This window comes from Eptatretus burgeri, chromosome 8 (genome assembly GCF_056783735.1).
Source record: "Eptatretus burgeri isolate ZD-2024b chromosome 8, Ebu_testis_v1, whole genome shotgun sequence".
Classification (NCBI taxonomy): Eukaryota; Metazoa; Chordata; class Myxini; order Myxiniformes; family Myxinidae; genus Eptatretus; species Eptatretus burgeri.
Window position 1 is genome coordinate 108,791,672 of NC_140968.1, and position 23,039 is coordinate 108,814,710.

At 41.8% G+C, this 23,039-nt stretch overlaps 2 protein-coding genes across 15 annotated transcripts in view; one reads left to right on the forward strand and one right to left on the reverse strand.

Moving 5' to 3' along the window:
• Window positions 1-23,039, forward strand: part of LOC147022512 (uncharacterized) — a 155,007-nt gene that overhangs the window by 117,667 nt on the left and 14,301 nt on the right. For 6 of the 14 annotated variants that reach the window (XR_015061291.1, XR_015061287.1, XR_015061288.1 and 3 more), the window contains one exon: window positions 4,341-5,286. Coding sequence is in view for 3 of the 14 variants with exons in the window: in XM_085893492.1 (XP_085749618.1) it covers window positions 4,341-4,503 (163 nt within the window). In the remaining 11 variants the exon portion in view is untranslated. Of the gene's footprint in view, window positions 1-3,349; window positions 3,391-4,340; window positions 5,287-11,718; window positions 11,793-21,878; window positions 22,031-23,039 lie in introns of those variants that run through there. The other 8 variants (XR_015061283.1, XR_015061285.1, XM_085893494.1 and 5 more) reach the window with 5 other exon arrangements.
• On the reverse strand, window positions 8,313-22,178 carry LOC147022517 (uncharacterized). The gene is made up of 5 exons (XM_085893490.1): window positions 21,876-22,178; window positions 16,191-18,745; window positions 15,732-15,786; window positions 11,322-15,276; window positions 8,313-10,112 (listed from the first exon to the last, which is right to left on the reverse strand). The coding sequence occupies exons 1-2, from the start codon at window positions 22,082-22,084 to the stop codon at window positions 16,633-16,635; spliced, it is 2,322 nt and encodes a 773-aa protein (XP_085749616.1). The 5' UTR covers window positions 22,085-22,178; the 3' UTR covers window positions 8,313-10,112; window positions 11,322-15,276; window positions 15,732-15,786; window positions 16,191-16,632.

Here is a 23,039-nt window from a genome sequence, read left to right on the forward strand (position 1 = left end):
CATTTTCAGATTTCACTCCAGATTTCGAGTTCTGATCCTCGGCTCAATGTGATGCAGTTGTGCGAATGGCCTGGCGGATGTTATTTATCATTAAACCTGCCATTTTAATTGTCTTACACTGTGGGTGTTTATCCCTGCCTCTTCGGCCTTCACACGACCTCCACCTGAACACTGTGTCCAAGCATGGTCCCGTCAAAATCAAACGTGTTCAACGGCTCACGACCCACATGGTTGTCGGACTTCGTGCCTTCCTGTACCACGTCAGGCTTTCCCGCCAAAACCTCTTTTCCATGTGGCACCGGAACATCTGTGGGGATCTTATCGAAGTGTTTAAGATTGTGTGTGGTGATGAAAACCGAGACAGAAATGAGTTTTTCATCTTTCATCAAGATAACGCCCGGAGTGGACACCCTTTGAAAATCTTCAAGCAGTTAGAGTGAAGGAATTTCTGCTCCTCAGCTTTTTCCCATCGATTTGTAATCCCATGGAATGCCCTCCCTAAAAACATGTGCTTCGAGTGGCATCAATTGCTGCGTTTGAAGCCACACTGGATGCCGTGTTGGACCAGCTCATCCCAGACATTGTTTAACCTTTCTGTCAATAAAAATAGATCATTTTTCACGTTATTGTTTTTTTGTCCCTTTTAATAAACTTTGTCCGCACTGTTCTTTGGCAAACAAGATCAAAATATTGGTCTGACAGGAGGAGATTCTAAAATTCGCATAATAATGCGTAAATGTACCGTGAGAAAGACAGACAGACGGACAGAAAGGGGTGAAAACATAACCTCCTTCACCTTTGGTGGTAGAGGTAATTATCAGTGTTTCAATGTGTCCCTGTTATTTTACCAGTTTTAAAAAAAAAACACATTCACATAATGATTTATTAATTCACTTCCATGTTCAGCCCTACCGTATGCTCTTATACACTGCCTGGGTTTTTCCCAGGAGCGGCCGAGTAATGTGTTTTGTGAAGATTGTATGTTGAGGTTGTCGTGATTTGTTCGATTTTCAAAAGAAAATTAATAAAAAGTGGTCCAAGCACATTTTGTGACGCTCAAAATTGTAATTCATACAAAAACATATTGGGCCAACATCAACCAATTTGTCATGCAGGAAATATTTTGAAACATTTAATTTCCCCTTGGTGAACCCAGGTACTTCAGCGATCATACGATAGTGTGACTCCGGTAGATCTGACACGTTGACCTCTGGAACTTCACCATTTCTTCATATAATGAATTGTAAAGAAAAGATAAAAATTCAAGATGAAGCATTCGACAAAGCAGAGCATCACAAGAGGAAGGTAGGTACGTGGTTGGAATAAATTGCAGTAGATCTGAGAACCGGTGTGGACTCAGCGACTGACAGACAGACACACAGTGCTCTTGTTATAGCTTTTTGCCTTTGCTTCTTTGAGAAAATGCGAAGGTTAAGAAGTCTTCCAATAAATTCGCACATGCATAATATCATGATATACTGTATATAATCGGTAATAGTTTGTACGTTATTGTAGTCAGATTTACCTTGTCCAATCATGAGTGTGGCTGGCAGGAGAGCCAGTCGACCGAGATGTGTGCACAATGGTCATTGACCTGTCGGGCCTGGGTTCCAATCTGAGCCCAGCTTGAAACCACCACACTGGTGTTTCACATGCAGGGCGGGGCATCAATGCGTGTGCCATCTCTCGGATGGACATTAAGCTGGGCGTCCCATCTGCTAGCATTACTTGGTGGTCATTAAAGAACCCCATGGTGTCCTTCGTGAAGAGTGGGCGAGCTTTTGCCGGCACCCTGAACAAATTATAAATTCCTTCTCTGAGTGAGAGGAAGGCAACAGCAAACCACCTCGTCAAAGCTTGCATTGCTGTTGCCATTCATTGCACTGTCAACTCACCACAGTGGGAAAGGATGATGTGGTGGCTCTGCTGATGTTATTGTGAATGTCACACTTGCACAGATAAGCAAATTTCCACTGCAAGTGTATCAACTGGTATGCGTTGCAAGGAGACACGAAAGAAAGCAGTCTATCTCTGCCACTGCTTTGTCATCACAATTTCCTTCTTATAAATTTGTTACAACTGCCTCAACTGCTCATTTTGGACACAGGATGAAGAGACTACATAAGTTACAAATCACAGGATTCATCATCTTGAACTTGGATAAAATTCACATTCAAGGTAAAAATACAAAAATCAACTTAAATACTAAAATTAAATGCAGAAATTCTTTATAAAAGAAACCCTCTTCAACCACCCCCTCGTGTTTTAAACTTACCATTTGCATATTAGTTGAACATTTTGACTTGTTTCTTTCTCGTAACTTCTGTTTTACTTCACCTGAAATAACACTTTTGTTTAAATATAAATGTCAGTTGAAAATGAACATCAAGACCCATCCCTCGACTTGTTCATACAATATTATATTATACTGGACGACCTGTGAACCCGTTGGGTTCCCGTTGTGACAGCGGTTGATGAAGAAACATCATTTCAACAAAAAACAAAAGATAGCTCCAGCGAACTATACCGCTGAGGTTGTTTGCATTGATCAAATACTCCCGAAGAGTGCTTGGCTGAATCGGGAATTGATTTTTAAATATTTTTTTTTCGTTGCCCAATTTTAACGAAACTTGATACTGCACACTGCAGGCGAATGGTGAGTGAGGTGGCCCTAAAAGGTTTGCGCTATCGTGTACCGTTTTGGATGTATTTCGGGAACATACAGTACATACATACATACATACATACATATATACATTATACATATCTACAAGATGAGAGTTTTACGAATATATAGAAGATTATACATACATATATACATACACAAGATGAGAGTTTTAGTAATAAATAGATTATATATACATACAAACATCTTATTTATTATTTCCGAGTTTGTGGTTTCGTGTCGCGCTATCTTCGACTTTGTTCTGCGCTCGAGTAACGTGATATTCGGCTTACATTATTTGAAAGACCATATGAGGTGCATGGTACAATAAAAGTAAATAAAATGGTTCTGAAACAGTGAAATCCTATTCCACTGACTGCATTAAAGTAAAATTACGACTGATACTCTGCATCAGTTCCTTTCTCAAACACACCCACCCAAACATGTCGCGCAGAGCGCGGGTTATGCTAGTATACATATATATATATATATATATATATATATATATATATATATATATATATATATATATATATATATATATATATATATATATATATATCATGAAAACAAACTCATCTCTCCTCTGTGTATGGAGGGAATGACCAATCAGCTCTCCCCTAATCAATTAACCCAGGTGGCTTGGATTGTATAAATAAATCGACTCCTCCCATTCTCTTCCAGCCGAAGAAGCTGCATAAAGCAACCATGAAAGGCTACCTAAAGTAAGTGCTTTGCTGTTTCAAACCCACACTAGAGTTCCTCCACAGCCATAAAGACATTCACAAATAGTACACACATGAGAATCCAAATGCTACACACACCCTCAGCTGCAGGGCCGGTTTCATTGCTTGTTAGCGAATCAACAGCGACAGTGCAGACAGAAAGCTGTTGCTCTGTTCCTGTAAGTCGATGGCTTTACGCAGTCTGAGCAGCTATAATTGATATCCTTGCATGCTACAAATATTATAATCTTCATAGACTACTTCAGATGATGATGTCGTTTTATCTTGAACAAATGGAGTACCTGAATGTAAAGCTTACGGTTCTCTCCTTGCTTAGTTCATAACATTTCACACGAGTCACCATCAAGCATCAGAATGCCCCTCCCCTTTTAATGTTACTGGACAAGTCACTGTAAACTGATTGATGTATTTTCCAACATTTTGGTATACAGCAAATGCAGATGTGTTAAAACACGACACCTGTAAGAAGATAACTCTGGTGGAAATTATTTTGACATTCACTCATTTCAGGTGATACGATCAGGTGATCGCGGAAAATCTGTACATCACATTTTAAACAGTGTCAGTACTCTGTGCGAATCAACATAGAACATTAACGTTTGTTATTTTTTTTAATCTGTGCATTTTTCTCCGTGCGTTTACTTTAACCCTTTGAACCCTCACGGCCGTTTTACCAGCCACGATTCAATCCTCCATACATCTGAGTGGCTGGATTTTTCTCGAGGGAGCCCATGATGGGGGATCGGAAAGTCCAGGGAGGTCAGGGTTCAAAGGGTTAAGAAAGTGAACTGAGAAATGCCGAGATTTCCATACATTTATGTGCAATGGACTGTGGGTTAACTTAGCAATGTTACTATATTTGGGGATGTTCGTACAATTCCAGCAAGGCACCATATGTTTCCTCAACCACATTGTGCCATTTCCGACAGCTCTGTCAAGCTGAAGAGTGCGTCCTGGTACCGAACAGAGTACAACAAAAGGACAAAATACAAGTTTCACTTCACCGCCTCGTGGTCCAAAAATGTTCTCAATGTGAAGCACACTTTCCTCAAGTACCACTCAAGGCTGGGAGTGATGAAAAGAAGGAAATGATGGAAAATGTGGACACACTCTGTTCCCACCAGTTCGTTGCAATTCCACCCCACATCTCGTGGTACGTACATGTGTTCTTGTCTGACCGCTTTCCCATTGTATCTGTGACCCCTTTCCCCCGGCTGTTGTTCTTCCATCAGTGTACTCGGATAAAATGTATTGTCAAAGTTAAATACACCGAGATTACCCCATTCACATGAAAATGCAAATAACAATGCACAACCTTGTGGTTCTCATTCTCTATTATATACAGTACGTATACCAACTAAAGTACCCATGTTGCCCGGGGATATTAAATGAAACGTATATTTAAATATTTCCTGCATGACAAATTGAGGAACGTTGGCCGAATGGTTTCCTATGAATTACCAATCTTGTGGGTTGCAAAATGCATTTGGACCGGTTTCCCTTCTTTGAACTTATTTTTTATCAATGTTATTTTTAAGTACAACAAACCACGACAACCTCAACATACAATCTTCACAAAACATATTACTCGATTGGTCCTGGGGAAAACCCAGACAGTGTATAAGAACATACTCACTCGAAGCCTGAATACGGAGATGTTGTAGTGAACCTGTGCAAAGCAATCTTTCTGTACTGGCACATGTATAAGCACCATTGTAATTAAATTTGTGTTGTTGAGAAATCACCACAATCTCAACATACGATCTTCACAGCACATATTACTCAATCGCTCACAGGGAAAAAAAAACAGGCAGTGTAAGAGAACATACTTGCGTGAGGCCAATTGAGGTGTTATAATAAACCTGTGTAAAGCAATCTTTACCTCCATCGCCAAAGGTGAAGGAGGTCATGTTTTCACCGTGTTCTGTCTGTTTGTGTGCAGGATATCTCAAAAAGCTGTGCACGGATCCCAATGAAGTTTTGTGGACAGGTTGGGTATGTGACAAGGACGAACTGGTTAGATTTTGGTGAAGATATGGATCTGGATCCGACTACTAGAATTTTAAAAGTGATTCTTCATCATTGAGAGATGGGGTAAAACCGATAGAGAGCACGATATCTCAAAACTTTGTGGACGGATTAGGATGAAACATGGTGGACAGGTTGGGTGTGTCACAAGGACGAAGTGATTCGATTTTGGTGAAGATCCGAATCTGGATACGAGAATTAGCCCAAAACAATATAGTACTGTGTAGCATGATATTTCAAGAATGTATTGGGCCTGATATGTTCTCGTGGATCAGGTATTGCATGGCGGAGGTGTGCGCTCTCCTGAGTGCCCTTCTCGTTTTTATAGCAGGCACATGAGTAAACACAAAAACAATCAAATTTGTGTTGTTGATAAGAAATCACGACAACCTCAAAATACCATCTTCACAATATATATTAATAAATCGCTCCCAAACCTGAAAGGTCCTTCCTCAAACTGTTGCCTCAAAGTTGGAAGCATAGAATCGTCGAGAATGTCATTGCATGCTGTTGCGTTCAGATTTCCCTTCACTGGAACAAAGGAAGAGGCTGAGCCCGAACCATGATTACTCCTCTCCCAAACATTAGAGTTGGCCCGATGCAATCGGGCAGGTAGCGTTCTTCAAACCGAGATTCATCCATCAGACTTCCAGATGGTGGTGCATGATTCATCACTCCATAGTCCAATGGTGGTGTGATTTTCACCACTCCGGCTGATGCTTGGCATTCCAAATCGTGATCTGAGGCTTGTGTGCGGCTGCTCGGCCATGGAAACCCATTTCATGAAGGTCTTCCTGAACCTTCAGGTGCTTCTGCTGACGTTGCTTCCAGAGTCAGTTTGGAACTTGGTAGTGAGTATTGCAATCGGCGACAGATGATTTTTCCGCTCCGCCCTTCAGCACTCGGCGGTTCCGTTCTGTGAGCTTGTGTGGCCTACCATTTCGCGGCTGAGCTGTTGTTGCTCCGAGATGTTTCCACGTCACAATAACAGCACTTACAGTTGACTGGGGCAGCTCCAGCAGCGCAAAACTTTGACAAACTGACTTGATGGAAAGGTGGCATCCAATGACGGTGCCACGTTGAAAGTCACTGAGCTTTTCAACGCGGTTTGCCAATGTTTGTCCATGGAGATTGCATGGCTGTGTGCTTGATTATATACACCTGTCAGCAATGGGTGTGGCTGAAATAGCTGAATCCTTTCAGCAATGTCATGTGGTTATGTATAATGTGTCTGGCTCTAGTATAGCTCGCTCTGCTCTTTCAGCCCTCTAATCCTTCCAGTTGCTCCCTCTTGGTTAAACCCACAAAATACACTCATCAGATTTCTCCGTCTTTTCTCCCGTTTGTGGAAATTCCTTCCACATGGTTCAATCACGTTGCTCTCTCCAGGGCTTCAAACAAGTGATGCATCACTGTCATCTCACATTTCCACTGACGATCCTTTCTCCGCTCTTTAACGCCACCAATGCAAACCCTTTTCCTTACAGGTTCCTGTGTTTTCTCTGCTTCTCCCTCTCTCATCCTTCTTTTCTCTTCCTTTTTTTGTATACCTTGTCGAGGCTCGTGTGAGAGCAAAACGCAATGCACAACCAGGGGTGCATGAGATAAGAGGGGTGAGAGTGGGAAGGGCAAAACAGCGGGGAACAGACATCAGGAGATCTGTGGAAGGGAGAGGGATGGGGCGGGGAACACAGGGGATACAAGATGGACATAACAAGGACTTTCAAGAAGAAAAGCAGGGAATTTGAAGGAGGTGGGTTTGGGGTGGATTAACGTGAATATAAAAGATCGAGGATTTGGATGGGGGACGACAAGAGGTCGGGTGAACAGGTGTTTTGAAGGCCTTGAGGGAAGAATGGGATTGGACAGAGTGAGGTTTATTCCAAAGGTGGAAAAAAGAGGAATGAAAGAGTGAAGGTGAGCAGTGATTCGTGATTTTGGTAGTCTTACCAGAAGGGGCTTGGTGCGAAAGATGCCAATGATTCGAAATGCCTTGGTTTCCACAGGGTGAAGCCGAGAAAGGTGAGACGCAGGAGCACTAGCCCAGAGAGGAGAGCTGTACTTCATCAGGCTGCGGACGAAAGCTTTGTATGTGGTCAGGTGCTCAGGTGGGCTGAGGAAGGACTTTGCACGATGGAGGATTCCCAGTCGGCAACTGGCTTTTGAGGCCAGGTTGGAAATGTGGCTTTCCCAGGAAAGATCGTGGCAGATAGTGACACCCAGAAGCTTGAAAGAAAGGACTTCTTCCAGAGGATTGTTGAGAATGTGGGTGGGGTTTTTCCAAATGGTCCTTTTGGAGAGACACAGTGAGAGTGTGAGATTTGTCCGGATTGAAAGACATGTTCCATGTGTTGGAGCAGTTTGTGATTTTACCCAGAACTGCAGTGAGCGAAGAAGCTGCTGCTTGCCAGTCTGATGGATGACAGATGGTACGGCAGAGGGAGGAGTCATCAGCAAAGAGATAAAGAGGATTTTCCCGAGATTCAGAGAAATCATTGATGAAAACCATAAAAAGAAGAGGGCCCAGAACGCTGCGTTGAGGAACTCCAGCCTGGAGAGGGAGAGGGAATGAAAGAACTCCATTGAGGGCCACACGTTGACTGCGACAGGAGAGGAAGTCTGCGAGCCATGAGTGGAGATGGCCTTGGATACTATAGGAAAAAACTTGGATGCCGTTCTTTGCTCATTTCATCCTTGCACTTCTGTGAGCTTCGATTTTATTACCTCTGTCGGGGCCGAGGTCAACTACCTCAAGGAAAGAAATCAAGTGAGGTCATGGACCAGCCGTTTATTCCGGAAGATAGAAGACACTTCCGTGCACGGAAGGAAGACCCCAACCAGCTACTTAGTTGCAAGCTGAATACAAGGTTTCTGAGCGTTTATATAGTGTTTTTACCAATACATCAGATGGAACTGTGTTGACTTCAAATAAAGCACATACAATGGTATTAGTCTGTCAAATGTCACATACAATGGTTTTGCTTTGTTCAAAGATTCCTCCTACAATGGCATACAATGGTTGGAGTTTGTTTTCTGATACAAGGGGAGGGGTGTGGGGGTGTGGGGGGAGTAAGAGAGAGTCATTGTTTCATTCTGCTGAATACATGATCACAGGTCAAGAGTTTATTATCAGATATGACTTTACAAGAGGTTATTTGCACTCAAGGAAAGATTATGTGTGTGTTTTTCTTTCAAGCTCACTCAGCATGTATACCAAGCTCACTCAGCATGTATACCAAGCTCACTCAGCATGTAGATTTTAGTTTTATCAGTTTTCATGTCTATTTGCTCAACCAGTAAATTATTTCTAAACTCAGTTGATTGAATCATTTAAGCAAACAACGAAGTAAATTTTGATTCTTACATGATTATTGTATTACGTTTAATACTCCAGCTCCCACAGTTTCCCCCTTTTGTTATAACAGAGCAATCCTAAGAGTTTGTTCTGGAACGACAAACCAACTAATAAACCAATGTCACCTGCAGGGTGACCCGTATCTTGCCAAAAGGTGACCACGTGTGACTTCTTTAATGTCACACTGAGGTGAACAGAGCTGCTATCCACCAGGAGCGACTCCTTGAGGAATATCTGCCTACGAGAGATTCCGATGAGAATCGTTCTGCAGAGTAACCATGAAAAATATGCGTTTGCCTCATAACGTCACCAAATGACGTCATAATATCTCAAGCTTGACATATCGAGAAAGCACTCATCGAGGTGTTCAATTTGAGGTACTACACGATATGGTTCCTAAAACTTGAAAATTTGACCTGAGGCGCAAACCATGAAGGTCAAGGCCAATCGCCACCAAAAATTAATCAGCTGAGCGCCAGACCATGAACTATATTCCCATGAAGTTTGAAAACTATCCAATCAAAATGACAAAAAATAAGGGTTTCGTCGACTTCCCTGATTTGCGACAAAGTGACCTTGACCTTTGACCTTGACCTTCAAAATCTTATGCGCTGAAAGGGACCTCTATAGGCCTCTGATATGCGAAGTTACAAAAATTTCCAATTATAACTGTGCTCTGCAGAATTTTTTTACATGATTGCAGACAAACAAAAAAAAAGAAAAATAAAAATAAAAAAAACATAAAAGCTGACTAACATATCTTGCAAAAACTTTGTTTTGGCAAGATAAAAATCAACATGTGTCGTTTGGTTAGCGGCAGGCTCGTTTCCACCACGTCACCCAGACTTGCGCTCTGTGGTGACTTAACAACCTGGCAAGTGGATGCAACACAACGCGGTGCCACCACCTCCCCTCAGTTTGGGGCGCCCAGGCGATTTTGGAAGGAAAGAACCCTGTGCATACTGAACATATTCATCCAAGAGGCAATCGCCTTTTCCATTCATACGAATCAAATTTTATTTGAAAAAACCGCTTGAATTCATTTTCCCCTGAAGTTTTAAAGGTATTTCTATCATTCCACATCTCTTTATTATAATCAACCATCTGCTTTTGGCTCTTTAGCAATCATTGGTGAATTCTTTCAACTGGGTTTTTGTCATTCACAAAGGCACAAGTGTCTGTACTTTCATATTTTCCAAAAGATTCCACCGTCACGGTGTCTCGACTTAATTTTATACTAAGTTCTTCATTTTCTGGATCTTCTGGATCGTCAGAGATGATTGGTCCAGGGAAACTTGATGTGCCACCACCATTGTGACTGTGGTAAATTTTCACACACACACACACACACACACACACACACACACACACACACACACACCGATCATTACTTTAATCATGATATGATGACAACAATAGCAATGATCAACATGTGGAGTATCCATGTTCCTCCTCCACCAAACACTTCCATTATCCAAGATACAAACCCTCCTTCCTTAAAATATCCATGTTTCTCTGCAGCTACCTTCCTTACGTGTTGTACCACGTCATGGACATGTACCTTCAATAAAGCCTGGGGTTCTACAAGATTATTCATTTGCATCCTTATATCTATCCTTGTGCCAGTAATTTGTCCCTCAATGGTTACTTTGGGTCAAATATGTTTCGAGTCAAATATATTTTTCTTCCCCCTGAGATATTGACGCAAAATTTGTATCGGGGAGCGTGATCATCTTTTTCCCTTGTATCGAGGAAGTTACGTCTCACCCAATTCCAAGGTTAGTTCCAGTGCCAATCGTCAGTACATTTGTATCCCTCCTTTTTCCAGTTACTTGTTATCTCTCATACTTGCGCACTTACATCCCCTTTTGTCCCTCCTATTCTCGTTCGGACTGGATTAGCTTGTCTACAATCCAGGTACTGACATGTATCTACCCCTGAAAATGGGACTGCTGAGAGGGGCAGTCCATGCTTGGCGAAGTGGGGTAGCTGTGAGCAAACCCAACACTTGCTTTTGTTCATATTTTCAGCATGTTGTAAAGATATTGCAAACAAGATGTTCAATGGATGTTCAGTTATCCCTTCATATAACACTATGCCTCATTTCAGGCATACAGTGTCTACGTCCCCTGAATCCCGTGTGACATGGGGTGCATAATTACATTGAAGGGTCATACAGGTGTTTTTCCCATACGTGGCTATCTCATGCAATTGGTCCCTATGTTTTCCTCCTTCTTCTTTGCGTTCTCTGTCACGACCCATTCATCGTTTCCCCTTCTCTCAACCAACCAAACATTCTGTTCTCCATGACATTCTCATAATACCCTCACTGTCTGTTATCTTCCATATTATCCCAATTCTGCACGTGCTAATCAAGAGCACTGCGACATGTGTCATAAACCTCCGGTAACGTTCTTCCCACTTGCAGATTTCCTTTCTTCTCTTTACAACTTCCTGTATGCTTTTTGCAATGAGATGTGTGAATCTTATCTTTGTACTTGATAACTGTGGTGGTGACCAATAATACCTGATGTGGTCCAGTCCAACGTGTCTTCAATGCATTCCTCCGTCTGAACACCTTGATGTTCATACAGCGATCCGTCGCCAGGCTGGATGCTGTGGTGTTCCTCTGCAGCTGGTCTGCTCGTGCTTGTCTGACCTGGGAGTCAAACTCTTTGACAACCTTTGTTAATGCAGCACAAAAGTTAATATTTGTCTTGTCCATCATGTATATGTCCAAATGATTTATAGACACTTTACGAGCGAACATTCCGTCCATTTCTCTGTGAAGACGGTCGAGTGTTCCCTTCATGACTCTTTTCGTTTCCTCATTGGTTGTTAACCCAGCGTCTCTCGAGTTCTCATCAGCTATTCGTTTCTTTCATCTCTGATGTCTTTCAACTTCAATATTCCATTCTTGACAGAGATGCAGTCCTGCTCGGTGGCGTCACTCCTTCAAGTAGCGCCCAGAGCATGTGCCATACCTGCTATACCTCAGGTACGCCATCGACCAAGGTCGACCCTTCAGTCAGTACTATGTGGTATCATCCTTTTGTACCCTCCATTCTCTTTCAGGTGATACAAATTTCTGCCTCATTCCTGAAGCAAATACTGACTTGACAAACCCCCCACTTATATAATTATTGGCCCAATTTCCTTTGCTCTGTATCCTTTTGCAACAGTTAATGAAGCATGCGATGTTATATTCATGGATTGGTACATCAAATAGCACTGTTGTGTAAATTCTACCTCACATCCAATCCAAATATCAGTTGTTGCAATTTTGAATTCCACATTCTGTAATTCATTTGCATAATTCACATTCCCTCATTCAAACATCATAGAATCCAATACAGTGCAGGGGTTCATTCCATTGTGCCATATTTCCATCGTGATGCCATACCCAATGTTCGATAACGGGAAATTTGTTTGTATTTCTGCCAAATTCTGCTCAGCCATCTCTCACATGGGCCCATTGTTATAATGAACAATGAATGTTGATCAATAGAAGTGACTTGAACAATCACCTCCATAAACCCGAAGGAACTCGCACAAGTTCAAATAGTGCAATTTGAGATACCATTTTTAAAAGTTCCTTTCAAACAAACTCATCAATATTCAGAAACCAATGCTATCAGACTGGGCATTCAATCAACGTCCATTCGAGAGGCGGAATGTACTTTGATGCATCGTCAGTTTGCGAATATAACAGCATGAGTATTGATGTCCATTTATATATTATATTTGCATATTTGTTGGGCAATGATGAGCAACTTCATGAACGACACAACAATCTCGGCATCACCATTCGAATGCCAATTCTGCTCTTCAAAAGTGCTCCCCAATACCAGGCGATCCTCCAACATCCGTGTAGCCGTTGTGCCCGGCTGAGTTGCGGATGTATGATGTCCATAGGCACAGGCATAACCCTCAGATCCACAGCCGTAACACAGAGAAAATGGTTTTTCACCATCGTGAACGATTTAAATCATCACTCATTCACATTAACTCATTCAAACATGCCATGGTAACCATGGTGATCAGATACCTTGACCCATGGTTCATGGAGGAATACAAACAGCTGGAATCAGAAATGCAATGGCAAACCACCTTCTGTAATCTTTGCAGAGGTATAAACTCCAGTGCAGTCACCGGTTTGTCATGGCTTTCGCCTGGCATCCTCATCTGCCAGCATCCGCCCACTCAATGAGTGACCTGCACCTGCATAATCCTCCATGCAGCACCTTCCACCAAATCTGAATAGTTTTTACCGTCAATTTTAAATCTTTTCTCCATCACACGAGGTACTCGTTTCTCTCGAAATTTGATATGAATACATTGGCTTCGACTTCAAGAAGTTTCAATATCCTTCATCTGCAGACCTCTGTCCTGGTGCTTCACACGCAAGGCACCAAACATCCCGAATCATGCCTCACCAGGCAAGCAAGCAATTATTTGCACACCGGTCAATCACAAATTCCTGCTACAATCGACTGCAAAAACTCAGATCATAATACAGTGATACAACCTATCGTGCGAATACAACCGATCCATTGTTTATGCTCAAAGAATTGTCGGTTTTATCATTGTCAATGACAGAGCACTTTGTCAATGACAACAACAACAATCGAACAATTGTTTTAGTTTTTAATCCCACAACCAGATTCTCACAAGCAGGTCCCCACCTGTTCTTCCATCTGCTAAATCTCACACACACGGCCCAGGAAACAAGCACACTCACAGCAGGGTGTACTCCTGCCCCGCCTCACTGTACGTGAACTGCTGTTGTTTACATTTCATTTAAGATTCATTCTTTTCCTTTTCTCGAAATCTAAAACTATATTCTTTTTAAATAAGATCTTATTATTCCAACGACGTTTGCACACTCTCCACTGAATCCTGAATGTTGACCTCACCCGTTTATGCTAAATCTGAAGATCAATTGTTCTTACAACCGACTTTGCAGATACACACCACCCCCTGAACTCCTCCGGTTTTTCTTTTTGTTGTTGTTTTTTTTACAGCCTTGTATCTTTCCTCAATTAATCTCAGGTGGGATTATTTCTGTTCTTAAATGAGTGTCATTGTTGCACTCTAGCATTATAACCTCTTTCGTTTTGTCCTTCCGGTGCGACATCCGGCCACGTGACTAATTCCTTGGGTTTCCGCCATATCCTGACTGGCAACACCGCTGTCAATCCTACCACATCCTCGTGGTTTCCTTTGTTACAAAACAATATTTGTTCAATGAATCCTTCTGGATTGTCATCATAATCTTTCATTTGCATTTTTATGGCTTGTAAATCACTCTGGTTCCTGCTCTCGCTTCTGCCGCTGTTGGGAGGAAAGCTATCGCCGACAATATTTTATGTACTTTTCAAAAAGTAGATTGTCGTCTTTCAAACTTCCTCTTATACTTGTGCTTTTCACTTGCTCCTCTCAAGGCTCTTTTTCAGCTCTCGAATCGACTGGTTTTTGAGTTGTTTTTTAATTTTTTTTCTCTTTCAATCTTTCTCTTCTTAGATTTTCAATTCTATCCGGGTGAAATCTTTGCTTTTTCTGTTCTCTGTCCACAACTTCAGATCTTTTGAAGTTCTCGACCCGTATGTTTTGTTCATATACTCGGAATTTGACCTGCCAGGAGCGCATCCTGGTCTCCTATATTTTGTTGTTGATTCCCCATAACTGTTGTCAGCGTTTCCTTTTCGATCTCTTTAAACACTCGTCAGCGTTTTCTTCTCTTGAGTCGTTCTTTGCACCTGCTGGCGCTTTCCCTTGCTCTATCTCGTTCTTACCTCTCCTCAGTGTCCTTTGTAGCGATTAAACCCTTTGGCCACTTCTGCTTTCTACCAGCCCTCCGCGGCCCCTTCCTCGCCTAACCTCCCAAGTAAGGACTTGGCGATAATCCTGCACTTCCCGCCCTCTCGACTCGGTCACTCTTTATAACAATCCCACGTCTCCCGCCCTGCCAGACTCGGTGATCCTTTCAATACGTAAGGCCTCCGCTATTTTACACAACTTGACCATCTACGCAACGTACATCCACACTTTTATCGTAAACCTACCAGATGTTACCCTTATCTGAAGGAATAAACTTATTATTTTCTTAAAAATAAAATAAATAATTTTTTAAAATCCAAAAGTAAAATAAAATAAATATATGTCTTCTATCTTATCCAATAAACAGATCTGTATGTGTCCTTACCTTTCAAATTTTGGTTTGAAACCGAGCAACCTCGGTGGAGGTAGAGTTGCATGGACACATGGACACAAAAAGGGGTGCAAGTGATTAAGGTCTATGGAAGGTTTAATTACCTGTACTTCTGGAGACTGATGTTTATCTTTTTAAAATCTCGGATCAGCCGTCTGTAAGAGACTGATGTTTCATCTTACTTTCCTGGAGTGCTTGTACGACAGAGTGATGATGGATCTACTGCGAAGCATCACATCTTCTCCAGTGGCTATTCCTGAAACTTCTTCCTCTGCACCCACATCAACAAAAGGATGTCAAAATCCCTCAATACCATTGTCCTCATCATCTCCATCATTATTAAGTCTTCCATCGCAATCCTGGAAATATTATATCCTATCAATTGGTTTCTGCATCTCAGTTGAATTTTTCTTCCTTCTTTTGCATTCAATTTCACATCTTTATTGTCTTCATCACAAGCTCCCACTGGATGATTCAAACAATTAATTTTAATGATCGTCCATGTCTACGCAATGACTGACATGTGTACAGTAACAGTCATGCCTGACTTCCACCAAATGGAAGGTTTGTTTGCTGATTGTCTGCATTCGAGTTCAGCAAAATATTTGTTTGTCTTCAACACTGTTGAGGCGCAGACAAAACGGGACATGATGCAGGTGAAGAACAGGTAGTTTAGACCATGTTTGGAAGAGTTTATAATGTACGATAAGAATCTTGGCAACTTACGTTCCAACTGGTACGATGGTTTCAGGTGAGCTGGACGAAGCACCTTCTGAGGGCCCTTTGGGAAATACAACACAAATATGAAAGATTAAACACATTGATATCTTCATCAGTTTGATAACTTGTTCAGAAAGGGCCACAGAAGGAAATGCATGGATGGAACAGGTAATCGTTGAAAAGGTGAATCGGGTGATCTCATCCAATCGAACGGAGGTGAAGTTCTTGTTCTATATTCTGCATGGGAATAACCATTTCTATAAGATACCTTCCCACAAAAATTATAATTACAATTATCTCCACAATTAATGATATTCTTCTTCATCGAAGGAAGTGTTAACAGCAATGTCTGTGAAAGACAAAGTGCCAAAATTGATTTCAACTTCATGTTTTGATCTTAGAGTTAGCTGTGTTTGCACTCTGTGTGTTCACCTGACCTGTCAAAAGGTATTGAAAAGTGCTCACCTGTTGAAGGTCTTGCATCGCATTTGCTTCTGCTGTTGCGGCCATTCGTCATGGTGAGGTTTCCGTTGAGGATGCAGCCAATGAGAAACGTAAGTTGGTGATTAATTGCTTTTGATCAACAATGAGACCCCACCATGGTTTTCTGAAGCTTTGGTGTCTTCACTCCAAAAGTTTAGGTTCGTGTTCTGATGAAATGTAAAATGTCCATCAGGAGTGAAATTCCCTATCCTTGACTGGAGTTTCCAAAAAAGGTTTCGGTTATGGCTCCGATATGATCTCAGGTAAATTCACTTGTTTGGAAGAGACCGTGTGTTGATGGAAATAGTTTTCAATAGAATATACTGTCTTTCTTTTATAGTGTGGAGCATGAGGAGACTGTATCATGTGAGATGGGACATGAGGAGGGACGGTGGTGATCTTTGGAGATGAGGCGGGATGGTCCTCATCTACGGAGATGAGGGTTGTCCTTGGGCTTCTTCAGGAGGATGACTTTGTCTCCTCTGATGGTGTATTGCCCGTTTGGATCACTTTCTCTCTTTTTGTCAAGTTCACTCAGCAGCAACTCTTGTTTTTCTCTTTGGAGCTGAGTGTAGTCTGGAGTGATAAATATATTTCTTGTCCACAGAGAGGGATCATTCAAATTCCGGATCTTCTTATTATTCGTAAGAACCTGATTCCTGTCAGACTCGCATCTGAAAACAACTTTTATGGGTCTGGAGCTGTTCTCAACATAGCGTCCAATGCGGAAAGTCCGTTCAGGCTCGATGTCCAGGTTCATGGCTTTTATTAATTTTGCCACAGCCTCCGTATCATGTTCACCTTTTCCCTCCTTCACTCCACGGAACATGAGGTTGTTTTTGCGCCTTTCAATTTCCGCTCCTTCGTCATTGAGAAACTCAGATTGAGAAGAATGTTGTGGCTCCCGTTTGGGTGGCAGCCGATGAACATCGTGCTGTTTCTGCTGACGTAACCTGACTTCACGTTGAGGCTTCGGTTGTTTTTTGAGGACATCACTGTACAGTTGTTGCTGCTGTTGCTCGTCATCACTGTGAGGGTTCGGTTCAGTCGGCGGCAGCAAACCAACATTGCCCTCTTTCTGCTGTTGCTGCTGCAGCTCGTCATTCGTTCCAAGCATTTCTTCCTCGTTTTTCTCAGCAAGCTTTCCTGTATTTTTTACTTCGGTCTCTATTTCCAAGACCTCCTTCTCCCTTCCCTCCACATTATTTTTTCTGTCCCTCATCTCTTTCTCTCTAACCGTTAACATGAACTCTTTCAGTTTGCATTTAACTTCACATTGTATTCGTTCTTCCTTCTGTTCTCTCTCTCGAACACGAATCTCTTCCTCGTTTTTCTCAGCAAGCTTTCCCGTATTTTTTACTTCGGTCTCTCTTTCCAAGACCTCCTTCTCCCTTCCCTCCACATTATTTTTTCTGTCCCTCATCTCTTTCTCTCTCACCGTTAACATGAACTCTTTCAGTTCCCATTTAACTTCACATTGTTTTCGTTCTTCCTTCTGTTCTCTCTCTCGAACACGAATCTCTTCCTCGTTTTTCTCAGCAAGCTTTCCTGTGTCTTTTACTTCGGTCTCTCTTTCCAAGACCTCCTTCTCCCTTCCCTCCACATTATTTTTTCTGTCCCTCATCTCTTTCTCTCTTACCGTTAACATGAACTCTTTCAGTTCCCATTTAACTTCACATTGTTTTCGTTCTTCCTGGTGTTCTCTCTCTCGAACACTAATCTCTTCCTCCAATTTACGCAGCCTGCACTCTCCATCGTTGAGCTCCTCTCCTTTTTCGTGCATACGAATCTGCCGTTTATATATCTCCTCATCTTTCCCATTCATTAATGCTTCAAACGCACCTTGTCGCTCCAGCTCCTCTTCTTTACCTCTCTGCAGGTGTTGCTCCTGCTGCTGCACACGTTTCTTCCAGTTCTGAATCTCGAACATTCTATTTTCCACAACCAGCGTTTTCTGGTTAAGTTCTTTATTTTTGCGTTTGATCCACATTCGGACTTGGAATTGGTCTTTTGTTCGTGCAGATTCTTCTTTCTTTCTCATCCTGAGCTTTTCTTCATTTTTCCTCTGTTCTTCCTCATTTTTCCTCCACTGTTCATTTATCTTTCTCTGTTCTTTTTCATTTTTCTGCCTCTGCTGTTCCTCCTCTCCTTTCTTCCGGTCCTTTTCCTCCTTTTGCCATAACTCTTTTTCCAGTTTCCATTGCACGTCCTTTTCCATCAACTCATGTTCCATTTCCTGCACAAACTTCTCTCTTTGTACAAGATTTCTTTCATTTTCGACCAACCGAGCCTCATATTCCTGAAGCTTTTCTTCCTCTGCTCGTAAAACCTTTTCTTTCTCTTTTTGATATTCTTCCTCTTGTTCATCATTACCAAAGTTCTGTTTTGTTGTGAACTCCATTTTGTCAGTAATTTCCAGAACTTCCTTTCCCTCTGCTTTCTGAATCTCAAGGGGTTCAGTTTCCCGAACCTCCGTGACCAACGGTGGATTAAGTTTCGATTCATTTTTCCGTTTCACTTTGCATCGACATCGTAAACTGCAACAAAACAAACAAACATTCTCAGTTCAAGCTTAAATGAAGTTTTACATCACATGAAAAGTATTGAACACATGGTTTTGCAAAGCATAAACAAACATGTTCCACGAGTGTTACAATTCTGGAGGATACGGAATATGGAGCATGCAGATGTAACTTAAACAATGTCCGTAGGAACGGTGTGGAACGATGAATCACACTTGATTATTTGAAGAATCTCATGTAATGGTCGAGGATGTTATGAACTTTTGCATTTGTTTTTGCTGAAGAAGGAAATTGTGACTTTTTTGTAAATCAAGCCTTACTTTGCTGGAATTCCATCGGTAACATTTTATCATGACGTCATTTGGTGGGTATCTTGGGTTTTTAAAATACCTGCCGTTTCAGAAGGATTTTTTCCCACAACTTTGACGTTCACAAACAAACTATTCCTTGGAAATCAACACTTCGTAGGTGGAGTTTTAGTTTATATTGACAAGAAATGTCAAATGAGTCACCTTCAAGAGTCTTCCTTAAAACATCATTGCCACTTTGTTTGAACATAAAATCCAGTCAGAGGTTTCAACTTGTGTCACATTCGTGGAACATCATTCATATCATCACGTGCTGTGTCTGAAGAAATTAAATTACATCACTTATACTTCATCGATGAAGATAATGGTAAATGGACTTTTTTAGAACATTCACCATGGATCAAGTTATCAAAGGAAGAAGTGTGAGAAAGAAAGAGCTGTGTGAGAAGAAAGTATCACTCAGTAAATAGCAAGAGCGATGAGGAAACTGTGTTAAAAATTAACAAAATACGGAGGCAACAAGGAACAAGCATTTGGTGAATTGGGAAATGTTCTGTTTACACATCCAATAACAAAATCAATCTGAATATCAAGGAAATCATCACGTAGAATCTATCCACGTCTGGTTGTCCTTCATTATTTCAGATAGATTGTTCTTACAAAAACAAAGAACTCGTTGTTCTATCACTTGAATCATCATCAACTTCTCATGTTTCACTTTATGTAATGGGAAACATGATGGCATCCACAAAAGAGCTCCCGTTCAACAAACCAACAACAGAATTAAACTCTGCTTGTATTGCCAGACAGATACTGATGAAAAGCTTGTTGATACTTAAAACAGAAAGAACCTTCAAAGAATCAGCATTTGAAACTTTTCCAAAGTGTGCACAGAACAGGCAGATTATGACAATCCAGAATTTGTGTGAGTTGGACAAAGGCTGCTTTGAATTGGAGCAGACAAGCTCAAAGCGAAGAAAGCCACTTTCCACAGAGATTGACATTAAAAAACCAAGTCACCTGGATAAAACCGAGTCACCTGGATAAAACTGAGTCACCTGGATCGAGATGAAAGAAGAAGCAAACTTGCTGTTCCTTCACAAGACAACTTCACTGACAAAGAGGATGACCCAGTGCTTCAGAATCTATTAAGTATACTAGTTTCAGCAGCTCAGTGTTTGTCAAATCAAAATGTGTATTTTGTCAACGAATCACAGATGAGGAAGAGCCCATTGTGCGTGAAAAACTCCAGAAGGGACAATTCCTGGTAACATGGGAGGAAACAATCCAAGAAATTGTAAACAGCAGTCATTATGATGCCTGGAAAGTTAGGCTTGCCGACATGCTGTCTTCTGGAGATTCACTGTCTCGTCTTCTGGAGATTCACTGTCTCATCCTCTGGAGATTTCTGTCTTCTGGAGATTCACTGTCTCATCCTCTGGAGATTTCTGTCTTCTGGAGATTTCTGTCTTCTGGAGATTCACTGTCTCGTCCTCTGTAGATTTCTGTGTTCTGGATATTCACTGCCTCGTCTTCTGGAGATTTCTGTCTTCTGGAGATTCACCGTCTCATCTTCTGGAGATTCACTGTCTCGTCCTCTGGAGATTTCTGTCTTCTGGAGATTCACTGTCTCGTCCTCTGGAGATTTCTGTCTTCTGGAGATTCACTGCCTCGTCTTCTGGAGATTTCCGTCTTCTGGAGATTCACCGTCTCATCTTCTGGAGATTCACTGTCTCGTCCTCTGGAGATTTCTGTCTTCTGGAGATTCACTGCCTCGTCTTCTGGAGATTTCCGTCTTCTGGAGATTTCTGTCTTCTGGAGATTCACTGCCTCGTCTTCTGGAGATTTCCGTCTTCTGGAGATTCACCGTCTCATCTTCTGGAGATTCACTGTCTCGTCCTCTGGAGATTTCTGTCTTCTGGAGATTCACCGTCTCATCTTCTGGAGATTCACCATCTCATCTTCTGGAGATTCACTGTCTCATCCTCTGGAGATTTCTGTCTTCTGGAGATTTCTGTCTCGTGACGTTTTGAACACTGCACGTCCTGCTTCACAAAAAACTGGGAAAAGCACATTCAGCGTCCATGTTATGAAGTGAAAACTCTTGAAAACAGGGTACCAATCATCCAGCCTTCAGTGAATGTTTCATTTATTGCCACAGACTAAGTTCTTCAGTGTTCTGCAAGACCAAGTTGATGAGGGGCAGTATATCGACATTGCTGAATTGCAGAAGTGCAGATTTTTCATGAATTACAAGACAGACTGCTGAAACTTTTGCAGGTTTTTTTTGACACACAGGTTAGTGAATACACAACTATAATTACAAACAGCTTCCCAAAGTGAAGGCTTTCTAAAGTTCCACCGGACCTGCAAATGACTAATGAGGTATTTACACCAAATTTAACTTGATTAATGCAGCAAAAGTGGGTTTGTTCATGGCAGCCATTTTGAAATCCAAGATGGTCACCATCCAGAACTTTGAGAAAATTTTAACTTCTTTGCATGACAAATGTGGGTATTGCCACCAAAATAGACTTCATATGACATTCAAAGCCCAAGTTGTTGGGAAATTTGGTGTAACATGGTGGCCATCTTGAAATTCAAAATGGCCCCAGAACATTGGATGAAAAAAATGTTACCAATGGATTTTGGACACCTTATCATCCCTTCCAACAATTAAACAACACATTCCATATGCAAGAAAAAAAAATTCTCGTCCTTTTTAATCCAACATATCATCGTACACAATAAACTCTCTCCAAATATCTGAGCGATCTTGTTCTCTCGTGGATGAAGGTATGATAGATATTGATGAATAAGTCACTTGTGTTCTTTACCAGTGAATGCAGAGCTTTCTTTTGGGGCTCTCCTTGTTGTTGAACCAACATGATGGATCAAATGTGATTACAACATAAAATAAAAGGAAGGAAGTCACGATGAACGCGACGTCGCGAACCACAGACATCCCTCCATCCTCAACAGCATCATTCTGGTAAACCTGTGGAAATAGACAAGGGCAGGGGAAGGAGGAATGTTTATTTTTCATTTAAAATTAACTAAACAATGTTTTTACAAATATTTTACGAAATCTAAAAGTTCATGACAAAATAAGAACATTATCTTGAAATGTTTTAAATACAAACACGATGGCTCATGGAATGGTCGAGAGTTTACTCGTTTATGCAATAACTGAGTGATGATGAGAGAGGAGATTCGAAGGGCATGGAGGGAAAGCATTCTGGGACTAGTGTTTGCTAATCCACTTGCTGGATGTATGTATTTTAGACTATCAAACACTACCTGTCACTTCACTGATGGGAATACTATAAGTTGGGACAAAATAGGGGGGCAGAGGGAGGGTGGAGGGGAGAGCAAGGAGGGGTGTGGGAGCAAGGAGGAAAGCAGAGAGAGGAGGGGTGGAGGAAGTGACGGCACCGTGAGGTGAGAAGAATGGAAGGCACACGTGTGGTGGAGCATTAATTCCGATTCATAGTCTCATCAAAATGATTTTCCATTTTATACTGATAATATGAGAAATACTGCTTGGAGACCAACACCACTCGGACATGTCCAGAGGAAAACACCGTCCGGAGACAAACACCGCTTGGAGACAAACACCGCTTGGAGACAAACACCGCTTGGAGACAAACACCGCTTGGAGACAAACACCGCTTGGAGACAAACACCGCTTGGAGACAAACAGCGCTCAGAGAAATCCAGAGACAAACACTGCCCAGACGCATCCAGAGAAAAGCAATGCCCTGTCGTGTCCGGATCCAAGCTGTCTGGAGACACTCGCCACCCAGCCATGTCCGGAGATAAATACAACACTGGCAAGTCTGGATACAAACACCGCTCAGAGGTAACCACTGTCCAGACACGTCCAGAGATAACCACTGTCCGGACACAACCAACATCCAGAGAGAGAGAGAGAGAGGAAACAATGGAGAGGGATATGGAAGGAGGGTGCTGCACTGTATGAGGAGGGGGAGGAGTGTAGA